The 25,089-nt window shown below is 37.7% G+C and overlaps 1 protein-coding gene across 2 annotated transcripts in view; it reads left to right on the forward strand.

The window, feature by feature from the left end:
* Positions 1–1,324: 1,324 nt before the first annotated feature.
* Positions 1,325–25,089, forward strand: part of Dad (Daughters against dpp) — a 57,432-nt gene continuing 33,667 nt past the window's right edge. Inside the window, exon 1 of one of the 2 annotated variants that reach the window (XM_073073346.1) lies at positions 1,325–1,658. In XM_073073346.1, coding sequence (XP_072929447.1) covers positions 1,394–1,658 — 265 coding nt within the window. In that variant the 5' untranslated portion in view covers positions 1,325–1,393. Of the gene's footprint in view, positions 1,659–1,713; positions 2,154–25,089 lie in introns of those variants that run through there. The other variant, XM_073073345.1, reaches the window with a different exon arrangement.

Consider the following 25,089-nt stretch of genomic DNA (forward strand, 5'->3'; position numbering starts at 1 on the left):
ATAAATGGTCATGAGTTATCATTAAGATTAATAATAATATATTTTAAATTTTTAATAGTGACGCAGGTTAACAAAAAAATGGGCGTCAAACACCTAATAAATATTAATATTTAATTTAAAAATTATGTTAAGAGACGAACATAAATATGAAAAGGGCAGTCTTATAACTCATTAATAATTGGCAACATACAAGTATAATCTTTGCGGAGTAACTATTATGTAAATAGCTATTTAATATTCATTAACAATAAAACTTCAATATTTATGTCTCAATTAACCTCTTGACAATTTTCCAAGAATGTGCTTAACATTTTCTTGATATGTACCTATGGTACATAAATGATTTGCTAGTCATAGTTACATGAATATATTAAATAACTGACTAGGTAAATACTTAAAAGTGTCTAAGTTGTGTAAAATTCTATTTCAAGGAATAAATGAATGTCTACCCTAATTTGTAATGCATTTTCATTTTTGTAGGTGGGTAAACTGCCTACAAAAATTTATAAGAAACGATAAATATTACCATTTCGTAACAAAGTAAGTAAATTTATGTATAAGGTTCTAAATACTATACAGATAGAAACATAGTTCAACCTACTGTGTATTTTTGTCTATGTTTCTTGGGATATTTAGAAAACCAGTCTCTCAGAGGGCACGGCTGGTTAGGCACAATACCACCGTCGGGCGAATGTTTGGGTGGCGCCGCACGCACACACGCGCAAACACCTGACGCCGCCGGTGGCGCCAGCCGAGCCCCGCCCCCGCCCGTCCGCTTCTCCCCCGCCACGGAGTTGCCAGTATTCAACATTTTACTATTTTTAAGGGAATAATTAAAGTTCTTGAAAACTAATAATCTTTATTTTGAAGGTAATTGTGATAAGGTGTAGTGAATGGTTATTTTTAAAATACTCCATTTATTAATACATTTTGGTATATTCATTAAAATATGTTTTTTAGAGTTTTTTTTCCTTTTAGTACGTATTAAGAAGAAAATGTTGTTGTTGTAAAAATTGTTGACAAATTTTAACTAATGAAAAATTTATTCGTCAATGAAATTAATTCAATTTCTAATACAAAAACTGGTCGGTGTTTGTCGGTGTTTGTCGAACAAGTCGTCTCTTGTGATCTTTTCCTGATATTTGATACGAGTTTGAGTTGATTTACTGTGACATTGGGAAAGGATGCGATGAGACAAGGATCTAGGGAAGCGAGAGTGGGAGTGCGGTTGCGTGGTGGGGTAATCTCGGCGTGCAGGTGTCGCTCCTCGCGCGTCATGCACCGCGCTCGTTCGTCGACCGGCGCTCGGCAGTGGGCAGTCCGCGCGCGGCGAGACATGTCGTGTTACACACGTGGACGGTGCGGTGTGTCGTGACGCCGACGGCGGCATGTGATGTTCCGGAGACGCGCGCTGCGGCGGCGGCTGGCGGCGGCCGGCGCGCCCCCCGTGCCCGACGAGCAGCTGCGGCGGCTGGCGCGCGCGCTGGACGCGGGGCCCGCGGGCGCGCCCTGCGTGCCCGGCGCCGCGCTGCGCCTGCCTCTCGCCCGCGCCTTCCGCTTCCCCGACCTGCGGGACCCGGCCGAGCTGCGCCGCCTGCCGCTCTGCTCCGACCAGCTCTGCTGCAACCCCTACCACTTCAGCCGCCTCTGCGAGCCCGGTACGTGCGCCCGCGACCCTCCTCCGACGCAACAGGTGCCCGCCCGCCCTCCGCGAGGAATCGTAAATGTGAAAGGTCGATCCGGCGCCTCGACGGCGATTCGGAGCGGCCGCTCGGTGTGTTTACGTGTGTAGTGAGTTAAGAATATCGGGCCGCTCGTCCGCGCGGCGTAGAAAGTCGGAATGCGGCTCCCCGCTCGCTCCCGACCGATGAACTCTTATCGCCGCCTAACCTATTTGTTTACTTTATCTTGCGCGCCGCCGCCGTCGGCGAGGGTGTCGCCGCGTGCGAGGTGCACGCGGCCGGCGGCGGTGTCGAGTTCCCCGTATTTTTCCACGTTTCGCGCGAACCGGGGCTGCAGCGGCGACGCCGGCGGTATCGGTGCAGGCCGTTATCGCGTATCAGTCGTTATCGCGCGGTTCGCTCCCGTATCTGCGGTTACGTCGTCGCGGCGTCATCCCGCGCCGGCGCCGGCCCGCGCCTCGCTCCCGAATCGTGAGTTTACCGAGACCAAAGTTACACTTCCATCCCCCGAGTAGATTGTAAACATTGACGTTCGGCGGTCTATTTATAGACTCTGACATCAGCCGTCGTCTTAGATCGAGTCGAGTGTTTGTTTTAACGAAAATTAAAAGGTCGCTTTTAATTTGTGTACATTGCAGCGTCAGCGGTGGGTAGTTTCACTGAAGCATGTATTAGCGTTTTTTCGAGTTTTATTGTAGTAAGTTGTTAAGAATGGTGACAATGATCGGTGTCGGCTCGCGATGTGTAGCGGGTGTCGTGGTGTCGCGGTGTGGCGGTGTCGGCGCAGGGTCGCCGCGATAACTAGACAAGGTCACGGCGCCGGCGCCGGCGGGCCGCGCGCCGCCCGTTAACTTTTTAATTCGCGACGCCAAACAGACAGACGGCCATTGTACATATTTAAACTGCTCTTCCGTGCGTTCCGAACGGTGTTTATCATTGCCTTCCGGATTTAGCTAAGCTTGAGGCTTCGATATTAACGGTTGACAATATTGACACGATTTAACTTCGTTGACGTTGATAGTGATGGTGATGGTTAATCTTAAATTGTATAAATCACTTGAAAAATATACCTACTGCAAATCGGGTATGCAATCTGCTAAGTACCTATGTTCTTGTTAGGTAGGTACATAGTGTTTTTATTTTTAACTGGTTCCTAAAATCATATTAGACATCTACCTACAGCTGAGCAGAAACATAGTATTCGCAAATACCTACCAAAGAAGGTACCTGTAGATAACTACCTATATTTAGTCTCGTCCATAAACGTCGGAAGCTTAAGCAACCAAAGCCATAACTAAAAGATTTAGATTCAAAAATGTAGAACCAAAGATCTATTGCAATGAATACCAATAAGAGACCTGTGGCGCCAACTGCAGCTTTAAATGTAAATGACTTGTTATAGGTTTGTTCGCAAACATGATATTCTCCGAGCTATGTAGGTCGCCTGCTTTAGGTTTAAGACTAGAAACACTAAACTCCGCAAATCAGATGTTTGGCCAATATATAGGTATCTTATTTGAAATAGTCGTGTTCAAATTTGAATTTTCTAATGTTATTTTCCTATTTTACGCTTTCAAATCAAATCAAATCAAATCATTTTTTTAATTCCTAATAGGTTCTTTACAGATCACTTTTTGAATTTCAATACAACTACCTTCACAAGGTGTTTCGTTATGGAGGAGTAGCGGCGAACGAAACTCCATAACGCACATCTTTTAAAAAAATGTTTTTTACAATGTTAAACTTAACCTAATGTTACATGTGGAGCTGGAACTACCTCAGACCACACCGTTTTGTCAGTAAAATAATCACTTAGTTTATAGTACGCTTATTTACATAGCGTTTGTTTAACGACATGTTTGAACTTTTTTCTGTGAGATACAATTTCGTGTCGTAACGTAGATTTTTGAAAATAACGTTTATTCTTATACCTATAGGTGTAGGTACCTTATAATAACTGTGATGTCGTAAATACTATAATAACTAAAACATTATTTATTGTTGTAAATATTATCTAATTTAAGTATGTAGGTAGCACATAGGCATATATTCTGGTAAAAATTCGTATAACTATTTACCGATAACAAAATTCCATCTCCCATTCAATCTGCATCAAATCAAATCAAATGTGTCAAATTACACAATTTGTAAACCTACTGAAACTGTTACGTTTTGCTAACATACACTAAGTATCTATCTATTCATGTAGTAAGTCTAAATCAACAAGTTATTGCTGGGTACCTATAGATACCTTTTACATTACAATGTACAAGAAACCCAACTCATTACCATCAAGCCTCTCACCGGCGCCTGCCTACCTCGTGTAGGTGTCCACAATGGTTGTTAGCATATTAATTAAGAAGAAAGCTCAAATATTCAATAACTACTCCCTTATGTGGGCAGAGGCCACCTTGGTCACTGAACTTTGGCTGCGAGATTGTAGAATCATTGTCCTTAATAATAGGTAATTTATAATTCGGCATAGCTTCAAAAGTATCAACTTATTTTTAGGTTTTTAGTCTTGAATTCAAATCTGTCTGTTATATAGTTAGTTTTGTGGGTCTGGGTGTTATCGTGTTAGTGTGTTCATGACACGACAGAGGAAATTATTGTTTGGTTGTATGACAGTCATTTATATTTTTTTCATTTCATTATACTCTTATTTACTTTAAGTCTATTTAACTACGAGGTATTGTAGTGTGAGTGAACGTATTTCTTTTCATTTTTAATTATTTCTTCAAATCTGTTAAGCGAAGATAAAATATGTAGGTCTCTGGGTGTTTACTCTACGTGCCTGCATGTGTTTTTCTACGGCACATATGGAGATTTAGTCTCTCCTCCTTTTACCTATGTGAGTGTAGAAAGGATCTTTTCGCTCTCAATTTTTCTCTATCAAACTTACCGTCATTCTTGAATCAGAAATCATTCCATCGTTAGGATCGTGACCTACCCATTACGCACGATAATGCACGCCGCATTACCATGTTCACATTTATTATTGAAGTACCGACACGTAATACTGTTTGGAACTTTAAGACAGTTATAAGTTGAAATCATTTTGTGGTGGAATTCATTATAGCCAAAATCGTAGGACGCAAAAGCATTTACCTACCTAGTTTCTTGCATAAGATAAGTAGATAGACTTAGATTTTTTTCGCTACACTATAGCCTGCCTATTTACAGTAATTTTCGTTTGTTGATTAGCAAGGTATTATGTAAGGAAGGATTGATTGCCTAGAATACCTTAATGACAGATTTAGGCTTTTTCTAAAAAGTGATAGAGGTATTTATTCTAATTAGATGTTAATTAGATGTTTCCGTCATTAAAAGTGTTTTAGTTATTATTTTTTGTTAGATTACCTACATATTCCTTTAACTTTTTATTCAACCATTTTAAGGAAATTTATCATAACTATTTTATTTGTTCGACACGTGTCTGGCACGCTCTGTACCCAAACAAAATCTCAGCTTAAACCACTTCAAATTTCGGCTTGTGCAGTGACGGCACGCGTCTGACACGCTCTGTGTCCGTACCGAAACGAACCCTGCTCAACTAAGGTAACTAACTTACCTTTTTTTTTTGTTTACGTGGGGGAAACCTTCAAAAAGTACCCAGTGTCGTGGGAGACAACTTTAAAAGTCAGTTTCTACATAATCTTAGACCGTTGAAACATTAGTTAACGTAACAGTTACGTTTGAATGATTAGGCGTCAGCAACTCGTCTCGGGTGTCTGTCAAGGACATGCATACTTCTCACTTTCTCTTTTGTGCAAAAAATATGTCTGAGCGGCTGTGTCTAGCTGTAGACTTCACTATCGATTCTTTTTATAGAAGTGTAAAAGAAGGCTGACAGTAAATGTAGTAGGTGTTACTGCTTCCAATGGATTTGTGGCACATAGAGCAGGTTCTACTTGAAGTCGATCGAATGCATTGTTACTCCCGAGGACTAAGACCCTTGCTTTTTATGTACCTAAAACATCCACAATTTTACCAAAACGCAAAAGTACTCCACGCTAGAAATAGGGGTGTAGTAACGGAGAAATACCCATCTACTTTTCCGAGGCATTCCAGCTTAGTCCTCAGGGGTAGCGGCGTATTTGACCTACTTCAGGTAGGAAACTAACTTTATCTGGGGTTGATTAAGGATGTCCATGGGTGGCAGCAGCCACTTACCATCAGGTGGACTGCACGTTCGTCTGCTACTCCTATATTATAAAATAGTGGCGATACCAACCCAGTCTAATCTAGGTAGGTACCTACTGTTTCTAACTTTCCAATTCTAAGACGTAGGTACCCTTCGAATCTCGATGCATCAATTCTTAAGTAGCAATAAAAGTTCACGGTCGATTAATGCAGTCGCAATCGAATTTTGGCGTCAGCAAGTTTCCATCGGATGATGCGGCCATAAATCTGTTGGGAGCCAGTGCGCCATTTGCATCGCGTCATGGTCGCCAGATATCGGACCTCACCTGTGCCGTTTTTTGCCGATACGATTACGTCGCGTCTGTTTTTAGGGTCCCGTAAAAAAGGGTAAAAACGGAACACTCATTAGGTACTAACCTCGCTGTCGGACTGTCACATGGCTCTTCCTCTTGAACCGTACTAGAAAGACTCTTAAAATGTTTGCACTCAAAATTTTTTACTGCTATAACAACAAATACCCACTACCACATTAGCTTTAAAAATAAATAGGGGTCACCATGTAAGACAAACCGCTATTTTTCTGCGTTTTTTCCTTTATCTATTGGAACGTAGATAATAGGTAGACTATTTAATTTTCATGCAATAATACAATGCATTTATTTCTATGGCTGTTATGATAATAAATAATAATATTAAAAAATAAATAATCTGTTAGTACGGAACCCTCCGTTGGCGAGTTCGTCTCACACTTAGCCGATTTTTTTGTCAACTTTCGCGACGGGTTCCCACCGCTCCCGCCGGCGCCGACCGGCATACCTTTGATTCATGCTTTTAACGATATCGCCTAATTGATCCTAGTTTATTTATAGCTCACGATTATCGGTAGAAAGTGACTATGGTCCACTCGCTTGGACGTTGATGCCTATACCCTATTGACCTGTTTCTTGCAGTATTTATACCTAACCATAGGTAGAGTCATGAGCGTTAGCAGGAGGGTGTACCCGCTGACAAAAAAGTAGGTACATAGGCAATAAAATCTCTTAAATGTGTAATTATTAATTAATTAGATAGGTAATTACCTACCTATTAACGAAAACGAGCAAATAATCTGTGAAATGTGTATATATCTGCGAAAACATGTATATAACATCTGTATAACATGTATGTAACATAGTGTAACATGTGTGTAACATGACATGTTACACACATGTTAAAATGGTCGCACAGACCAAACAGGAAATACGTATCCGTCAGCGAAAAATGGCTATGCACCCTCAAAATAATCCTGGCGGCGCCCAAGGGTAGAGTTAAAGTATTTTCCCGTACCTACCAATACTAAACCAAAAACCGTATGAATATCTTTCCCCATCACCAGCTCATACTCACATATCAAATTGAATGTCATTTGATGGTATTAGTGATGTTTATTTTCCACGGCTATCGATGGATTTTGGTAGCAATTTAAATTTTACAATCCTTACGTCGTAAATATGTCGTAAACTTAATCATCAGCTTATTTACGTACACCTGCTGGGTGGTTATTTATAGGTATTCTTTTGCGAGATTCATTTGGTTTAATTACCCCATGATTAACATTACTTCGTCATAAACTGCAATGGTTCCTTCTATATATCTTAATAAGTTTGTTGATGCAGTGGTCGGAACTCCTTCCTATCGGCCTTCCAATGGAAGAGACACATTTCCAAAATGATGTGTGTATTAATTAGTATTTAGGTACTTCACCATTAAAGCAAGTGATAGCTTTAATGGTGAAGTACCTAAAACATCGTTAAAATATCTGAGAGATCTTAAAAACAGATTTTCAAAGATTACCTATTTTAAAGTCTACCAGTTCGACCTTGGCCAGCGCGCTGGACAAAGGCCTAATCCTTTTTATTTTTCTTAGACCCGTGCCCAGTACTTCGATAGTAGAAGTGTTGATAAAATATATCTTATAGAGAAAAACCGACAGTCTTCTATAAGTATCGAGCAGTGACTGGGCACCTCACTAACGCACAGTTCACCATAGACAGTTTTTAGTCATCAGTTAAAAAGTGAATGTGGCATGAGACATGCACATCAATGTAGGTACGTACTCGCAGCGTGTTTGCGAATCGGCGCCAATCCCGCCGTCGGCCTCTATTTGTGAATGTTTTATCCCCCCGCGGGGGGAGGGGGCGTTATCTTATCGTGTCGGCGACGCGACGCCGAATGAATAAGCATCTCATGATGCCGAAAACCCTTTCAACCCTAAGGAACATGCATTAAACCCTATGTTCCCGGGCATGAGTCATTTGGTATTTTTTCCACCTTTTTGAGTATCAAAATGTATCTGTACTTTGGTTGATATATTGAGGAATCGTGTATCAATTTCTATTCATAGGTTCTTTACATCTACAGACATATTGTGTATCAGACGCATGCCGTGTCAGGCAAAAAAATCATTTACTACGAGTACAATGTGTTGTATTATTTGCAGCCGCACAGACACGGGCCGTGCCTGTCTAAATATCTTGTGTCTGACACTTTCGATGTCTGTAGATAAAAAAATGTACCTTCATACGTTCACATAATTAAGTAAAATACTATTTTTTCCTTGTAATTTTACCATTAATTTCATTTAAATACTCCTCTAAATATCGCATAGAAAGCAGAATCCATCTGCTGCTAAATGTTATTTTAAGCGTCAAAAACCGAGTCAGTAAAATACGATATTTTCCTTGTGTTTTTACTATAAAGTGAACGTAATTCTTTAAATCGTTTAACTACGAATGTCGTGTAGATAGCAGAATCCATCTGCTGTGTCGGAGGCGGCGTGGTCGATATTTATTTAGCCATAATTGCTCGGTGTGGCGCCGGCGCCACGTCGCGCCGGCGGGGCGGTGCGCCGACGCAGGTACGGGCTCGATATTTGTGATCGGTTTTTTCTTTATTGTAGTAGGGATGGCGATGCCGAAAAAGATCGATTCTTGAATCGAAGTGTAATAGGTAAATTGAGGCCCAAAGAATCGATTCTACAAAAATTTATCTTCGATCTTTTCAGCTAAGAAAGGGCGAAGATAGCGAAAAAAAACATCAGGATCAAATAACTAAAATACGTATCCGTCAGCAAAATATGTCTATACCTAACACATTCAACCAATGAAAAGATCGACTTTAGATTTTCTAGGATGATCGATCGATTTTGTTGGCCCAAAAGATTCTTCGATTAATCGACCTCAGATCGCCATCCCTGCATTGTAGTCTCGCCGGGTTTTTCGGCTTCGGATTTGTGAATGGCTGTCATTACGACGCGATTTAAACGAAATTGTCGGCGTTGTTGCATTTTACGGTTACCGAATAGCTTTTTATGCGATTGAATGGTCATAGCGCTGTAGACACGTTTTGTCGTCCGTTTTTGTATCCGTTAACGAAATTTTCAATCCGTTTAAAAATAGACTACTTATTCAATGGAACAATTAGGTAGGTATGCTATTATTTTTTGGAAACAGTTAAATTTACATAGACTAAAGTTCAACAGCTGTCTGCCTAATACCTACCTATATCAAACTAGTCTGAAGAAATTAGTTCAATACAATCCGAAAATAAAAATACCTATAAAATCTTTGGATTTCGTTCGTACCTTTATCTATATAGCAGGAAAATGCCAGGACCAACTTTAGATTCGTCGCAACGAAAACCCTTGCCATTCTTTCACTGAGAAATCAGATATATCGATGATCTCAGTGTTTACTAGTTACTATTCGGTGTGTGTTGCCCATTGAACGGCGGCACCTGCGGCAGAACCGGTTGGACGCGGCGTCGGCTCTTGCCAAACTGGTAATGTATATACATCACTATACAGTGGTAGGCTACGTGTGACAGTTTTCTACGCTATTTTCTAGATTCGAGTACTAATGGTGGTTGGGAAAGTGTTTTCCTACGAAATAAGGGAGTTATCTACCTACTAACGAATTAATTCGGTACCTGTGGTAACGTTAGGTTAGGTTAGAATTATTTAATTACACTATTTTAATCTATTTTTACCATGCTTTTATTAGCTTGACCTGTAATGTAACGGAATCTTTGAACTCGATTCAAATAATGAAATCATTAATTTAAGTCTCAAAAGATATTTTGGAAACAATAAATAATTCTAAACAAGGTAAATAGATAAAATAAAGATAGGCACGAGTAATAGAATAATCGATTCGATAAATATTAAAGTAAACAATGGATCGCTTATGGTATTTCTCGATGTTTTAATAATAGTAGTTTGCATTTAACGATGTCTTTGTTTTGTCCCATTGCTGACGAGGGTTGCCAGACAACATACTTTCCCAACTGGTCCCAGTATTTTACAAAACGACCTAATATCTAGGTATGCTTTGGTAGTATCAATCCCAGGTTTTGGTGACTTCCTAATTAAGAATTCTTAGTTTAGTAAACACATCCTGGTTATTATAAGTTGTTGATAGTAACAATAGATAGCTTATTCTGTTATAAGGATTAAGTACATATATATCTGATAGTGGTTTTGCTCTCAGTAGTTACAGCATTGAGTCTGTACATCCTTCTCTAACCATTTATTTGAATTTCTTATGCCGTTTCTCCGAACGATCACATTGAGAATCGTAAGTTTAGTAAGTAGTTAGTTTATTCATTTTCAGGTTAAAAAAGAGTTCTATAGGAATCCGTTTTGAATATGTAAATAAAGCTTGAACATAAGCTAATGCAGATGCTTCTGTAGAGAATGTAGAACAAAATATACCAAAGTTTGCCACATTTTCTCATTTTTGCCGCATTTTGCCGTAGCCTGGCAACCCTACGCCGGCCGCATTGTGTCACGCCAGTCAGAGGCGGCTATTCAAATGCGTTTTTTCGTCCGCTTCTCTGCCGTCTCTACATTTTATTGGTGTAAATTGTTTGTTCTTAAAGTATCAAGTTTCTAACGACGTAGCTATAAACTCCTTTATTTTGTTTTACCACTTTTTATTACTAATTTTAACAGGTGTTGCCGTTGAGGCTCGGTTGGGTTAGGCGACCGTAAAGGTCTAAAGTCAAAGACAGTAATAACAATACCATTAATGAACGTGATTTTGGTAGGATATTCCGTGAGATAGTAAAATGGAAAATTTTACTTTAGTATTTTTTTTATTTTGATTTTTTTTTTATTTTCACATAAGAGGTAGGCCTTAACAAAACGCAAGCGTCTATAAACTGCATTTTGTAGTAGGTATAACTCTTAGATTTTAAATTTAATTTGCCTAATTTATTAGCAAAAGGATAAATAAGGATGCGTTTAAGATGTAATGGTTACAAAACGTGCATTTCAGGTTTCTTAGAAGAAATATTGGGTTAATGTTGGTTGTTTATTTGTTAACTCACATAGTAGCGAGGTTCAAAGGCGCGTACAATTTGAACCGGCGCTAAGGTTAGGGTTGCCACTCAGGATTACTTAAAGCGATTTTTGCTGAAAAGTTTCATTATTTTTATTTCATTTGATGTAAATAATAATCACCAGGACATTAAAAGGATTAAAGTTGTTTTCTGAAATTAAACCAAAAATGTGTCAGAATTTTTTCCTTAAAAATGTTTTTTTAAATAAATTAATAAACGAATAAAATTTTTTGAAATTTTTGTCTAAAAAGGCAAAAATTCAATTATTTAACTCGTAAAAATGTAGACCGAGTGATTTTTAAACGCCTGATGACTTATTCAGTACCTGACAACAGTTATTGCTATCTTATCTCGAGAATACTTAATCAATCCTCGGGCTATATTTACTTTCAAGATTATTTATCTACTAGTTCCCTGATTACACTTTCCCATCGCGATATTTGTCATTGTTCTTAAAATACGTACAGACATAAACACGAAACCAAATTGAACCTACGGTTATCTAATAATTTAACATAATTTTTGTTTTTAAAATACTAGAATATTTTTTTTAACGGCGTTATTGTTAAATATTAAAAAGAAATTAAAAGAAACGGCAGCTTTTTTTAATAACACTCAGTAAAGAGATGTTTGATTTTATTATCTATTAATTATCTTAAAACAAACAAAGTACCTATTATCCATCTAAAAATATTTTGATGATTCAATAAATACCTATAAAAGGTATCAATACTAATAGGTACACCTGAAAAAAATATACCGAATAATATTTTTTTTAAAGTTATCTCACGACACTTAAAAAAATCACATCAAAAAGGTTAAGTGACAAAAAATATTTAAAAAGAAGTATTTTTAAGTAGGTAAATTATGTCACAAGTGGCAACCCTAGATACACGTCAGTGAACTCGGCAGTGATGGCTGTACATCGCTGTGGCGTGCGTCACGGATTCCGGATTGATGGCGGTTTGTGTCACACCAGCTGATCTGTTGAGAGCCTCTAATCGCTTAGAATTACCTACATGTCTGTGAGATTTTGGTTTTAAGCATGCCGTGGTTAAAGTGGTACCCCTAATGGAAAATATCATTTTTAGGGTTTTCTACCCAAAGGTTTTTATTACGAAGTCTCTTCTGTCCATTCATCTGTTAGTCTGTTCCAGGGCTCTATTTCCTCAATTTATCTAATATTATTAAATTTGAAAATTTTACAGTCTTACAAAAAATTTAAATAAAGGGAAAAGGGAGATTCGCCACATAACTATTTATTTGGTATTGTTCAGCGTTTTTTGAATCATCTGTTTAACTCTTAAATGATGATGACAAATAATGATGATGGCAAAAAAGGTGCAAAAGAGCTCTCATACAGAGCCGGTGATGCATTGGCGACTCCTCTGTTGTTGCAAATGTCCATAGGCGGCGTTAACTCCTGCCCATCAGGTAGCACGCCTGCCTAATTGTTAGGTTAAACAATAAAAAATACAAAAAAAAAAAAAAAAACAATGATAGTACATAATGATCTATCTCTGTAAGTTAATTTAAGTAAAAATTTAATAAGTAAAGTAATAAGTAATTTAATAATAAAGTAATAATAATAATTTAATAAGTAATTTATTAAGTAAGTTTGCATTTGGCTAATTATTTTAATTTGAAAATAAATTTCGTTATTGCTGTAGATATCTACCTTCTTTCTATACACAATCTTTTGTACAATCATTGCCCAGTCATCCAAGTGCCCCATGACAGGAAGCAATCACATATATTTATAATTATTCGTGTCTTAATTATGCGTATGATTACTAATAAGTGAAATGAGGCGGCCTCACGTGGTTTTAGTGGCCAGTAACTAATGAGGCATCGTATTGAGTGGGCTGAGAATGATAGACATTTGTGTTTTATTTATATGTAATATGGATTTATTTTTAAATGTCTGTATGTATAATGAACTTCGTGGTATTTCCGGAATGTAATGTCATGGGGCTCTTTGAAAATGGTGCATAAAAACTATTGAACTCAAAAAAAATGTTTTTTCGAATTTAAATTTGATTTTTTATATAATTACTAGCTGACCCTGCAAACGCTGTGTTGCCATATAAATAAATATTAAGGCTGAACAACCCTTATCACATAGGGGGATGAAAAATAGATACTAGCCGATTCTCAGACCTACAGAATATGCATATAAAATTTAGTGAAAATCGTTAAAGCCGTTCCGGAGGAGTACGGTAACTATTTATTAGGTACGAATTTTATATATAAGATGCGTTTTCATTGAATTCGTCTGTTGTGCGAGTGACATAGGCTATATTTTTAAGCTGTCAGATTCTGGTTTTTGTTTTTATTATAATTCTCTAGTTTTCCTTTTATAAGATGCGACGAATTCATGTGCTAGTGCTAGCTTAGATTTATAGTTGACATAACATCGGCGCATAAAAGAATTAATTATGACTAATTAGTGGAAATTTTGGAGTTGATTTATTAGATGATTCCCAGAAAAAGTATTGGAAGCCGTAAATCTTATCTGTCTAGCGTATCCGTGATTGTTTTTTGTCAAATTTGCCTTCCGTGTTTATATAAATAAAATGAAACAAAATTAGGTTCATTATATTTTTTTAATGTTTGTTATTTTAACCGTATGACTTCTTGTCGTCAGCCCATTACTGTTTCACTGCAGGGCAAGGGTTTCCTCTCTAGAAGAAAAGGTTTTTAGGACTTTTAGGGATCTATGTACATATATATAAATTATAAGGTAGCTGTAACTTGTCTAAAATGAAATGAAAACTTTGCGTTTGTCAAAATCTTAGTGTGTGTGAATATAATATGGATGCGAAAATCCTTGTGTGGCTTTACCTAAGAGTATGTCTAAGGATCTAAAAACATAATATACTGTACGAAAACCGATTACAAAAATACTTTTTTCATATAATGGTCAAACGCCCTCTTTCTCTGATTCCAATTCGTTTTAGGATTATCAATCTTCATGTCTGTGGGGAGATAAACAATATTTCTTTCGCGGAAGGGTTGGTTTTGACCATCTGGTCATTCAATCGGGGATGGGGTGTTTAGTCAACCCTTAATAAGTCTTTGATTGATCATCTGTTTTGTAAATAATGGTGTAATTTCGTTTAATCCTACGCAATCTTTAAGGGTTGATACCCTATAGTAACGTATAACTAGTGATAGAGTTGTGTCTATTTCGAAGGTAGATTATTGTGGTTCGACTCTGGAGGAATGAAATGACATAACAACGGTTAGTTATTCGGGTCATAGCCAAACTTTGTCCTTAGGGTTCAGCAATGCATCTATGGCTGACCTCAGGTAGGATTCTCATATGTCTTATTTGGGGCTAATTACCTGCAGATGTCCATGGGCGGTGGGAAATGTGGTAAAAGTGGAACTGCAAGCCCGTTTGTTCTATCCAGTTACAAATTAAAAACTTCTTAAACCTTCGTTACGGAAATTGTTCTTTAGCAAGGAAGTACGAAAGAGACAGATAATGTATAGAAACTCCGTATTTCAATCAATTCTTGTTTGGTATTTGCATACATTGCATTCTTCGATACGTCCCTATGCAACTAAATTGATACGCATGTATGTTTGTATGTTGATAGTGATGATGCAATAGTGGATTATCTGCCAATTGTTTGTGTTGAAAGTTTGATAGGAACCTACCTAATTTCTCAGTACGTAGGTATAAAGTTCTTATAAAATCATCATCATCATCTGCAATAGTGTCTTACTGTATTTGTTGTTTTAGCTAGTTTTAAATTTGTTTTTTTTTTACTAAAATTGGCGGTATTAATATTTAAGAAAAAAACATTTTTCATGATTACATCCATTTCTTGTATTACAAGTAGAAAGTGGTATGAGTAATTGAGTAATAAAAAAAATGAGAAGTTTCCTAACAAAAGTCCTGCGTTTAGTAAACAGATTACCTACGTACTAGGTACATTTTCATATTCTCGTTCAAGGGATCAAAAAGCACGGAGTGCGTTCCCTAATTCTGACAATATAAGTTTTTTTTTTAATATTTCGAAATTATTTTATCATAGTACATTTATTTACGTCAAAATACCTAGGGATTACCTATAGGTACCTACCTAGCTAAATTCATATACTTAAGTTCTAACCAACAGTCAGAACCAAAGTATTCAGTGTAGATATACATTAGGGTCTAAAGAAAGATATTATTACAATAGAATTCAAACATGGTAACGAAATTCCATTTCAATAGTTACCTACATTCCTGAGCATCAACAAGTTGCTACTCCGGATGGCATAGGGCTGGCTTGACACCGAGATTTATTTCTGAAAATATTTTGATCCTAAACTTACGGCGAACGATAGATACCTATGACTCAAATTCCTTACCAAAGATTACGCTTACTTTTTTATTTACCAAAAAGCACAATGAAATTGGCCACGGCAAACGAGTATGCAATCCACCTCTTTGCAAATCACTGCAGTGCCCATCATCAATCCCATATTAAATTAGGATCAGCTACAGACGCATTGGTATTGAAAACTAAGTTGGAACGCTCCTCATAAATAGACATGTCTCCCATATTCCCAAAGAAATGTTCAAACAAGAAATGGTTTGAACATTTCTTTATTGTAAAATCCCTAAAAAGCTGAAGTCGCGAATTTCCTTCTTCCCAAAAAATCTTTAGTTCTCAAGAGTGGCAACGTATATGTGATCGGCTTCAGCTAGAACTTATTCAAAGTGGAGTAAGTCACCGGGTGGCAGTATCCACATACCATCAGATGGACTAACTACTGTTGCTATATCCATTTTATAAAAAACGTGTAGATAATTTAATAAAACATTCCGTTGGCAGCCCTGCCCGGCCACCGGTAATCGACCTGCGTGATGCTGACTCGATGCAATATCGATTACCTTCTCCGATTCCCTTCTCGGTATCGACGCACCAACGGTTCGTTTTGTTGCTTTCCAATCCGTGCCGCAGATAGCGTTTGGATTAAGAGTTTCCATTTCGATCGCTCTATTTTTTTCGTTGGTCTTGGTTTCAGTGTGTTTATATCGGTGCTGTCAGTCGGAGCTTTGTATCCAAAATATTGTCTTGAAAAGGGGGTATGATTGGTATTTTTTTCAAGCAAGTTTTTATTTAACTCTTGTATTAAAATAAATGGATGTATCAGAATACTTAGTATCAGCATCTGGGTCCATCTCAGGGTTCAAGTGTATGTAGTCGAAAGCATTGACTCGAACATAGTAACATAGCAAGTTAATAAAAATCTTGTAAAACGAAGTTTATTTACGAGGAACCAAATAACATAATTTTGATATTACCATACAACTATATTTGAAGGTAATATATCATTAATCCCTACCTATAGTATTTATAAATATACCATGGATAAGGCAAGCCGGTCCAGGAGGTCCACATTAAAGTATAATCTGCTCGAAACCGCATTCGACCGCAATTACTTTATTAACGAAGCATTGCCAAACCGCAAAACACCTTAATCCATCGATAACACCTTAAATTCAATTAAAGTGTCCGAGGAAATAGAATTAAAATTTACAACACCTTTAAATGGTGCCAAAGATTACCTAGTTGTTACTACTGAGAATTCCTAGAAACTAATAAATAATTTCAAATAACTTATTTCACCTCTCGACGTGACGTAAAACGCTATAAACATAACATAAAACAAGTGTAATTACCGAACCGTATGATATAACACTACTACCTACACAATACACATGTACAAAGCGACAGTCCATCATAATTCCACCCTATAATTAATCAATCAGAGCCAATGAAGATGTCACAATGAGTCAACATCGCCTACATACATTTGTGATAGTATGTTTGCGTGATCGAGGTGTGTCCACTGACAGTCGCTGCCGCCCACATCGGCGTATACTCGATCGCCATCATCGGCGCTTGTTATGTTAGTATCGACTGTTTTAAGCAAATGAGGTGACGCCCATGCCTCATTCTGAATATTCATCAAACCGTCCTCTTTTGCCTCAATCTCTTTTGCATTCTGATTTCCTCTTAGATCTCGCCGCCGGTTCCGAGTATATCATCTTTTAAAGATCGTATTCATCTAAACGCGATATCGTCATAATGAAGCCATCTAGTGAATATAACTTCCGTCATTTCCTTTGTTGGTGGTATCTGAATTATTCTTGAATTGATAGAATGTTTCAAAATAGTTGGCAAGGGTTCGTATCTAAGCTATAGTCTTCCTATTTACGTTGGCTTAACGAATAGATGTAATCGCTGATGATGGTGGCGCCAAACGATGTTGACAATAATTTAACGAGCGCGATCCGATCTACATTTAGAGATAACCGTTGAATAATGAAGCCACTTAATATAAGTATAGCTAAGTGTGAACATTTTATGTCGGCCGCTTTCAAATTAAAATTATTTCTTCAGGAATTTCCTGTCTTCTGTTTTGAACAATCGTCTTATACTCGTAGTTGTAATAGTTGTTGTAATATCTTAAATATTACGAACGTACTCTTTTCTGCATTTCGTATGTTCTTGATTTTATGTTTGAATAAATATGTATCTTTAATTAGAAAATGTGCCAACCATCTCATTATCCATATAAATTTTAAATTAACAAATAGTAGAAATTCAATCTAAAAAACTTTACATCCTGCACATTTGTTAAAAATAACCAAACTAAGATGATTAAGTTCTTATGTGGTCTAATTAGTATCCAATATACGAATAAAATTCTAAATGTCCATTCTGGTTCCATAGCTTAGCCCTTTCAATCCTACGGGTCCATTGGACCACAATTTTTTTCCTCACGATGTTTTTCTTCAACGTATAAGCAAGTGATCATTAATATCTAATACGCACATACTCGTAACTTTCAAAAATCAGAGGTGCGTGCCTGGGATTTGAACATTGGAACCCTCGATCAAGAGGCCGATATTCTTATCCAATAGGCTATTACTGCTGCAATGTAAAATCATCCAAAATATCCATTCTCGTTCCATAACTTAGTCCTTTCCATCCTGCGCGTCCATTGGCCCACAATTTCGCAACGCTGCTTGGACTCGGGTTTCGCCTCGGCAACTAGGTCAAGGCGTCTATTTCCGACTTGCTTACTGTTATATGGCCAATTATCTCCAATCCTGGATATTTCGTTCACACTTGTTTTTATACAAGTTTTATAATTAGCATCTTTATTAGTAACTGAGATTAGTAAATATTAACCATTATCACCCAATTTTTAATAAGTTCCAGCGCATAACACATTTTCATCCTCATTACTACACACCTAACTTTATTTATACCTGAGAATAATAAAATGGAACCATTTTTAAACAAAGATTAATTAGTCTTTATTGCATAATTGATATATCCACATTACTACATAATGATCAGGCAAACCTAAAAACTAAGATTTTATTAAATGTTACCCAGTAAATAATTATATCCAAAATCGTTTATTTAAAAAAGATCCAAATTTTTCAGTCAAAAATAAAATTCAGTACGCTTATATACCATATATTAAAATTATTTTTGAATATACGCAAAGGTTTTCCTTGATAACCAAAATATTTGTTCCTTTTCGCGACAACCTCTCGTACGGAACCTGTATCATTAGCGTCATTAATCATTTCGATATCCTTCCAACTGGTTTTCGGTATTCTGTTTTTATACAAAACAAATTTCGTGTTTCATTCAGTGTTCTAAAGCAAAAGTTCATTAGTTTCTTATTCAATCTATTTACACTTGAACATCAGCAACAAATTGTTGCATATCGTATAAATATGATAATTAGTGTCTATATTAATTAATTTCAGTAAAACATTGAATTGACGACAAATTCGCGAGTGCTTGCCAAAAACGCAGCCATAACACTTGGACCATCTTCACTTATCGAAAAATGTGACACGTGCTCCTCTAATTGACGCAACTGATTTGGAAAGGTCATCGATCATCAACATAAAATACCTGTTATCATTTTTATTAGTATTTGATCAAACTACCATGCAATACAGACATATACCTACTTTTATATCTAAAATGTTGATATCCGTTTACGATGTTGGCCAAACTCAACGCTTTAATACAATTAAAGTACCCTATTCATTGCCTCAACTTTTTTCATTTTATCTCAAGTTCACATCTTTAGTTATCAGGAAATACTGGCGCCAGTAAAGAATTCCGCACTTTGGCAAATGTATGTTCAATTGTTTGTGTTAAATGGTACTCGAGTACAGATTATAGCGTGAAACAATTTATCGTGATTTCCCAGACCACGAGTATAAATTAAAATCAAATAGTTATTTTATAGTGACTTCAAATATCAAATCGACTCGTAATTAAGCATTCGGACATAGATTGGAGAATGAGGAACAGCTGTATCTGTAGCAGGTAGCAAAACCAAAGACTATGTAGCGTAGACGTGCGTTGTAAAAAGGTTGGCATGTTCCGCCAACATTTGATCAAAGGTTGGCGCTCGCGCGTCGTGCGCGTGGGCACCGCGGCCGCCCGGCGCCGACGCCGGCGCCACCGCCATGTTATAATTCGGGCGAGCTATTTCTGTCGATTCACACGCGTTCGCGCAACGCTACGTGCGTATTACGTTTTTTTTCGAATTCAAAACTTCGCCTGCAATGCTGAGACAATGTGCGTGATTCGTGGCGTAGGGCTTTGTTTCGCATTAAGGCACTGAATCTAGGAAATTGATACGGATATTTCTTGATTTATATACTTATGCTATGTAGGTACGCGGTCGATTTTTGCTATGATACATGTTATGTGGTTTATTGCTGATGCTTTGAGAGTGACGAATAATGACAATATTTTTGGCTACAAACTCTATTGCTATTTGTTAAGTATTTTGCTAGTAAATTGACTAATTTATCAACACAAAATTAATAACACTCATTTGGCTAAAGTATCTGTATAGAATGTACCTACACCATCTATTAAAATATTCTGACACGAAATTATTTTCAAACTATTTTAAAATGCAATGGTAATGAAGTGGTTTCTACAGTTTAACGAATGTAAACATTCTTAAAATTCTCTTATTGCTGGCGTAGATCACAGCCTCCGTGCGGCGCTTCCGATAATGTGTTATTGGGCTATTTTGAAGATGTTTGCTTTTTGCAAGGAAATACGGTTTTAGTTGATCTAATATTACATCGCTTTAGCAAACACTTAGCTAAGAATTTGTTACCTACAATAATCTTTCGGCTATAGTCAATTACTGTCCTGCAGGGTGGTCTTCAGAGTGATAAGGGTTTAGGACATACTCCATTGCGCTGGCCAAGTGCGAATTGGTTTTACATGCCTTGGGGAACTTTTGTTGAAAGAACTCTCAGATGTGTAGGTTACCCCACGATGTTTTCCCTCAACTTTAAAGCCGTCAATTAATTTATAATACGCATATTACTTTAAAAATCAGAAGTTCATGTCTGGTACTTTGGACCTCTCGATTTTCTACCACCGGGATATCACTTTAATCAAAATACCTACCCTATAACAAACTATGAATAACTACAAACACATTGTAACGTAAGTAGGTACATCCCTATCACATAAGTGTCAAAAGCCGTTAAATTCAAATATGAAATTAGATAATACCCGGCAGCGGTTAATAATAGGCGATATGTCATTAGCTTAGCCCTTTGATAAGTAAAACAGAGAGATACTTCACCGCCTTGAAATTTAATAAAAACACAAACGATCATTTGATCGTTTATTGTTTTTATTCTTGATAAATAAAAAAGCATTTTGGGATAAAATTTACGTGTTAATAACTAATCTTACGTAAATTACGTAATAAATAAATATTTCTAACATTTTAGAACGGAGACGTGGCGACACTTTATTTACGCAACAATTACAATTCTTAAAACACTTTCTTGTTAGGAGTGATCAATCTATGTATTTTACTCATCTAAGACTTAGCCCATAAATAATCCCTGGCTCCGTATTTTGGCCCATGCCGTCCTTGGGCCCGAATGGTCCAAGTGCAGCATCACTATCAGAGATTTATAGAACATTAAATAGGATTTATTATTTGTTTATTGTTTTTCTACCTCTGCTTGGAATTTAGACGTTTAGTATGTCGTCTATTCATTATTTCTAGTCATTTCAATAAATTAGCTGTAAAATATGGAATTTGGTTACGCACTCCGTGCTTCATGAGGCTATTGTAGTTATTAATGATGTTTTTTTGGTATTTTAGTAGCGTCATTTATGTGTTGGAATCTGTTTGAAATAAAATGTATCTACGTAAGAAATTTCCTTTTTCTTTTCACTTGACATAACTGATAACATAGATAAAGATAAAGAATACAAAACAAACAAATGATCTGTAACGAGGCCCAGCTGATCGATACGTGAGGTGATATGAGAAAAATGTGACCTTATGTACGTTTTATCATTCGCCGTTTTTAAAGGTTCGAACGTTTTAGGGTTCCGTACCTAAAGGGTAACAAGGGCCACACCTATTTCTTCCTCAAGTTGCCCTGCTGTGTTCTGTTTATAAGGGTGTGGCAAGGGAGACATACTTTTACTGTTAGCGGCGCACTTGTAGCCAACCTCAGGTAGAAATATCTAATCCTATCTGGGGTTGATTACAGATGTCCATGGGCGGTAGTAGCCACTTACCAGAGGACTGCATGTTCGTCTGCTACTCCTATATTATAAAAAAAAACCTAAGTTTCATCTCTAACGAGGATAAATACAAAAAATAATAACATTTGAACAGGCCAGAGATGTTGAAATTGCGTTCGTAATAGTTTCCGTTGATAGAGAGATTAATATGGCGAGAGTAGGACCGGTTGGCGTTACATAGTCATCGAAGTACAAACTGACAGACGCCGGATTTATTACTATAGATTGATTGTAGAGATTAATTACATATGCCGAGCCGGTATCATTGGACCAGAAGTGCAACGTTTATATAGTATTGTATACTACAGCAGTCTACTTGATGGTGCTGCTACTGCCGCCTATGGACATCTGTAAACAACCCCAAATAGCTCTGAGGACTAATTTGGAAGGTCTCGGATAGGTAAGTCTGACCTAGGTACGTCACTTGATAGCAGCGCTTGACATCGCTGTTATTAGGCAGTAGGTACCATACCCACGTGTGCCTCCGGAGTCGACCTACTATCACCATAGATTAGTAAAGATTACTTACGCCTAACAAGAAAATGTACCCAGTTTTGATAATTGAAATAGATGCGTAAAAAAGTTTTGCCACGTCTCCGTGCTAAAATGTCCCTAAAATATTTGAAATAAGTATTCGTAATTTATAATTAATTATAATTTATTCGTTATTAATTATTTCGTAAATTTTCTCTAAAAATGTTTTTATTTGTCAAGGATTCAAAAAAAGAATTTACTAAAATAAGCCATTTGTGGCTTCATTCAATTTCAAGGCGGCGAAGTATCTTTACTAATCTATGACTATCACCTTAAATAGGTATTATTATTAAAGATTGATTGTACAGGTGAGCCTGAATGGTAAAATGGGCTCTAGAAGGGACATTTAGTCACTAAACTTCCAATTTATTATAATACAACTCTTCATAATTGATGATGGATTCGTAAAAATAATAATCCATATTTTTATGCTCATATTGCCTATGTAAATACTTACACGCACTGTCGGTACTGCCTCCTTTATTCTATGCATTGTAGCTAGGGATGCATAGAAATTTCCATACGATATATCGATTTCGAAATATCGATATGGAAATATTAAACGATATGATATCATCATATAGAAAAAAATATTGATGTGTAAAGATTTTACTAATCAGGTACTAGGTACTATATTATCCGGGGTTGCGGGTGGTAAGAGTGGGAGCTCGAACCGCCCAGCCAGCGGCCCCGGGAAGGACGGCGGTATGTGTGGTCGCATACCGTCGTACGCACCAGACGGTGTGGCGAGCGCCAAGCTCACCTGGGCGGAGCCCGACGGGGCAACGCGCTAAGAGGGCTCCGGTTGCGTTCCTTTGGAGATCCCGGAGTCCTCTACGCAGCGCCGAGGACGGCCACCGGGGGGGTTTTAGTGCGGTAAGAATCCCACATAACCCTACGTCGCTCCCACGACACTGGGTACCTTTTGAAGGTTTCCCCCTCGTAACCAAAAAAAAAAAAAAGGTACTACCTATTATGACTAATCACTAAGTTGGCAAAAACGGATTTAAAACAGCTCCTCCTACTTGAATAGTTTGAATTATCCATAAAATCGCGTTGTAATTTTCGGTATTATCGGTATATCGATATTAAATACATAAATCGGTAGTATCACAAACTTGCCTACTTAATTCTCCATCATCTGACATTCCATTCCCCGTTCCCGTAATTTACACTCTAACTGCACGTATCACGATACATTACAAATTGACAGATTCCATCAATAATTGAAACACGAGTGCGTATTGAAATTTAAACCGTGAACTGAAGTTATATAACGCAAATCGTCTCGCACTCAACGTTTTCTCAACCGAATGTATTAATGATTTGTAATTAACGCTCCGGAAACTGTACTTTAAACCGTTGGGCCAGAGTCTTTTTTCACGCGACGCTGAGGGCGAATATGACGTAATGCTTTCAAAAGAAAAGAGTCACGCCACTACATATTATGGACTTTCACGTCGAAAACGTTTGATATCAACGTATCGGTTATTTAATATCGGTTTTATTTAAACGGTACAAGGCATTGATTCGTTCGCGGCGGCTCTGCGGTTATTGTAAAACGGTTGACAGAAAGTCAACAAGTGATATTATTTATATCTCGTAGATGGTACTAGGAGTTTAGGGTCATTTACTTTTGGTCGGTTTCAGCGGTGTCTTGCGAATGGCATCCAGCTGACTCACTCCCGGGTTCGTACCTAAATCTGCGCTAATATGACTGAAATGTGATGTCTGTCCGTTTTTATTATCGCCCTGAATCACGTGGGACAGTTTACGACGGTTTTGAAATAGTATGCGAAAACATTACCTTGTTGCACTGAGTGACGTGTTTTGAAAGGTGGTTTAGTTGTGTTTTCACGATAAACATTGACAAACTTTTGATGTTTAGCATAGATAACGTTTGATAGCGCGATAGAAGAGCCTCTTGTGACTTGGGAGCTGAGTTATTTGACGTTTGACGACCCGCGTGGCGGAGCGGTCACCATGCCGGTCTGACGCGCAGAGGGTCCCGGGTTCGATCCCCGGCCAGACAGATTTCTAAATGATGAATTTAGATTTCTGTTTCTGGGTCTGGGTGTTTGTGTATTTGTCTCTGTGTGTGTCCATAGCACCCACGATACAGGGAATCCTAGTGTGGGGCTGTGAGTGTAGAAAGCGTTTTTATTGTATTTTTCAAAAGACCGTCGTTAAGATATTGTTCCATTGCTGGGTACGGATCACCTTTTAGACTGAGAGAGGTAGGCCTTAAAGCACCGCGCTAGCCAAACGAATTGCTTTTTTCAATGTAGTTTCAGAAGTGTAGTATTTCTCACGTGTTGCCGTTTAGCAAGTGATAGTGTATTTCTAAATATGCAAATTCCAAATTTCTAAAATCAGAAGCGTATCTGGGATTTGAACCCCGGCCTCCGATTTCGAGGCAGACTTTCAACCGCTCAACTCACAATCAAATATGCAGGTGCATGCGGGCGATTGTTTAGAAATTTCTCGCGCATGCGCCGTTAAAAACTTCTGGGAACGGGCCGGGGCTCGTAAAACGTTATTGTGGCCGAGTTATTTGTATTCGGATATTGTCGATGCATTGAAAAATTCACACTTCACACGTCCGCCGCCGCCGGCGCCGAATCGCAAATGACTGTTGATTGTTGCGCGACGCGCGTTCGGAATTCAAAAACGATAATGGCGCCCGAAAATCAGCGCTGCGATAGCGCGTGCGCACTTACCCTGTA

This window comes from Epargyreus clarus, unplaced genomic scaffold (assembly GCF_041222505.1).
Source record: "Epargyreus clarus isolate Ecla_fem2 unplaced genomic scaffold, WU_Ecla_fem_2.2 ptg000005l, whole genome shotgun sequence".
Taxonomy (NCBI): domain Eukaryota; kingdom Metazoa; phylum Arthropoda; class Insecta; order Lepidoptera; family Hesperiidae; genus Epargyreus; species Epargyreus clarus.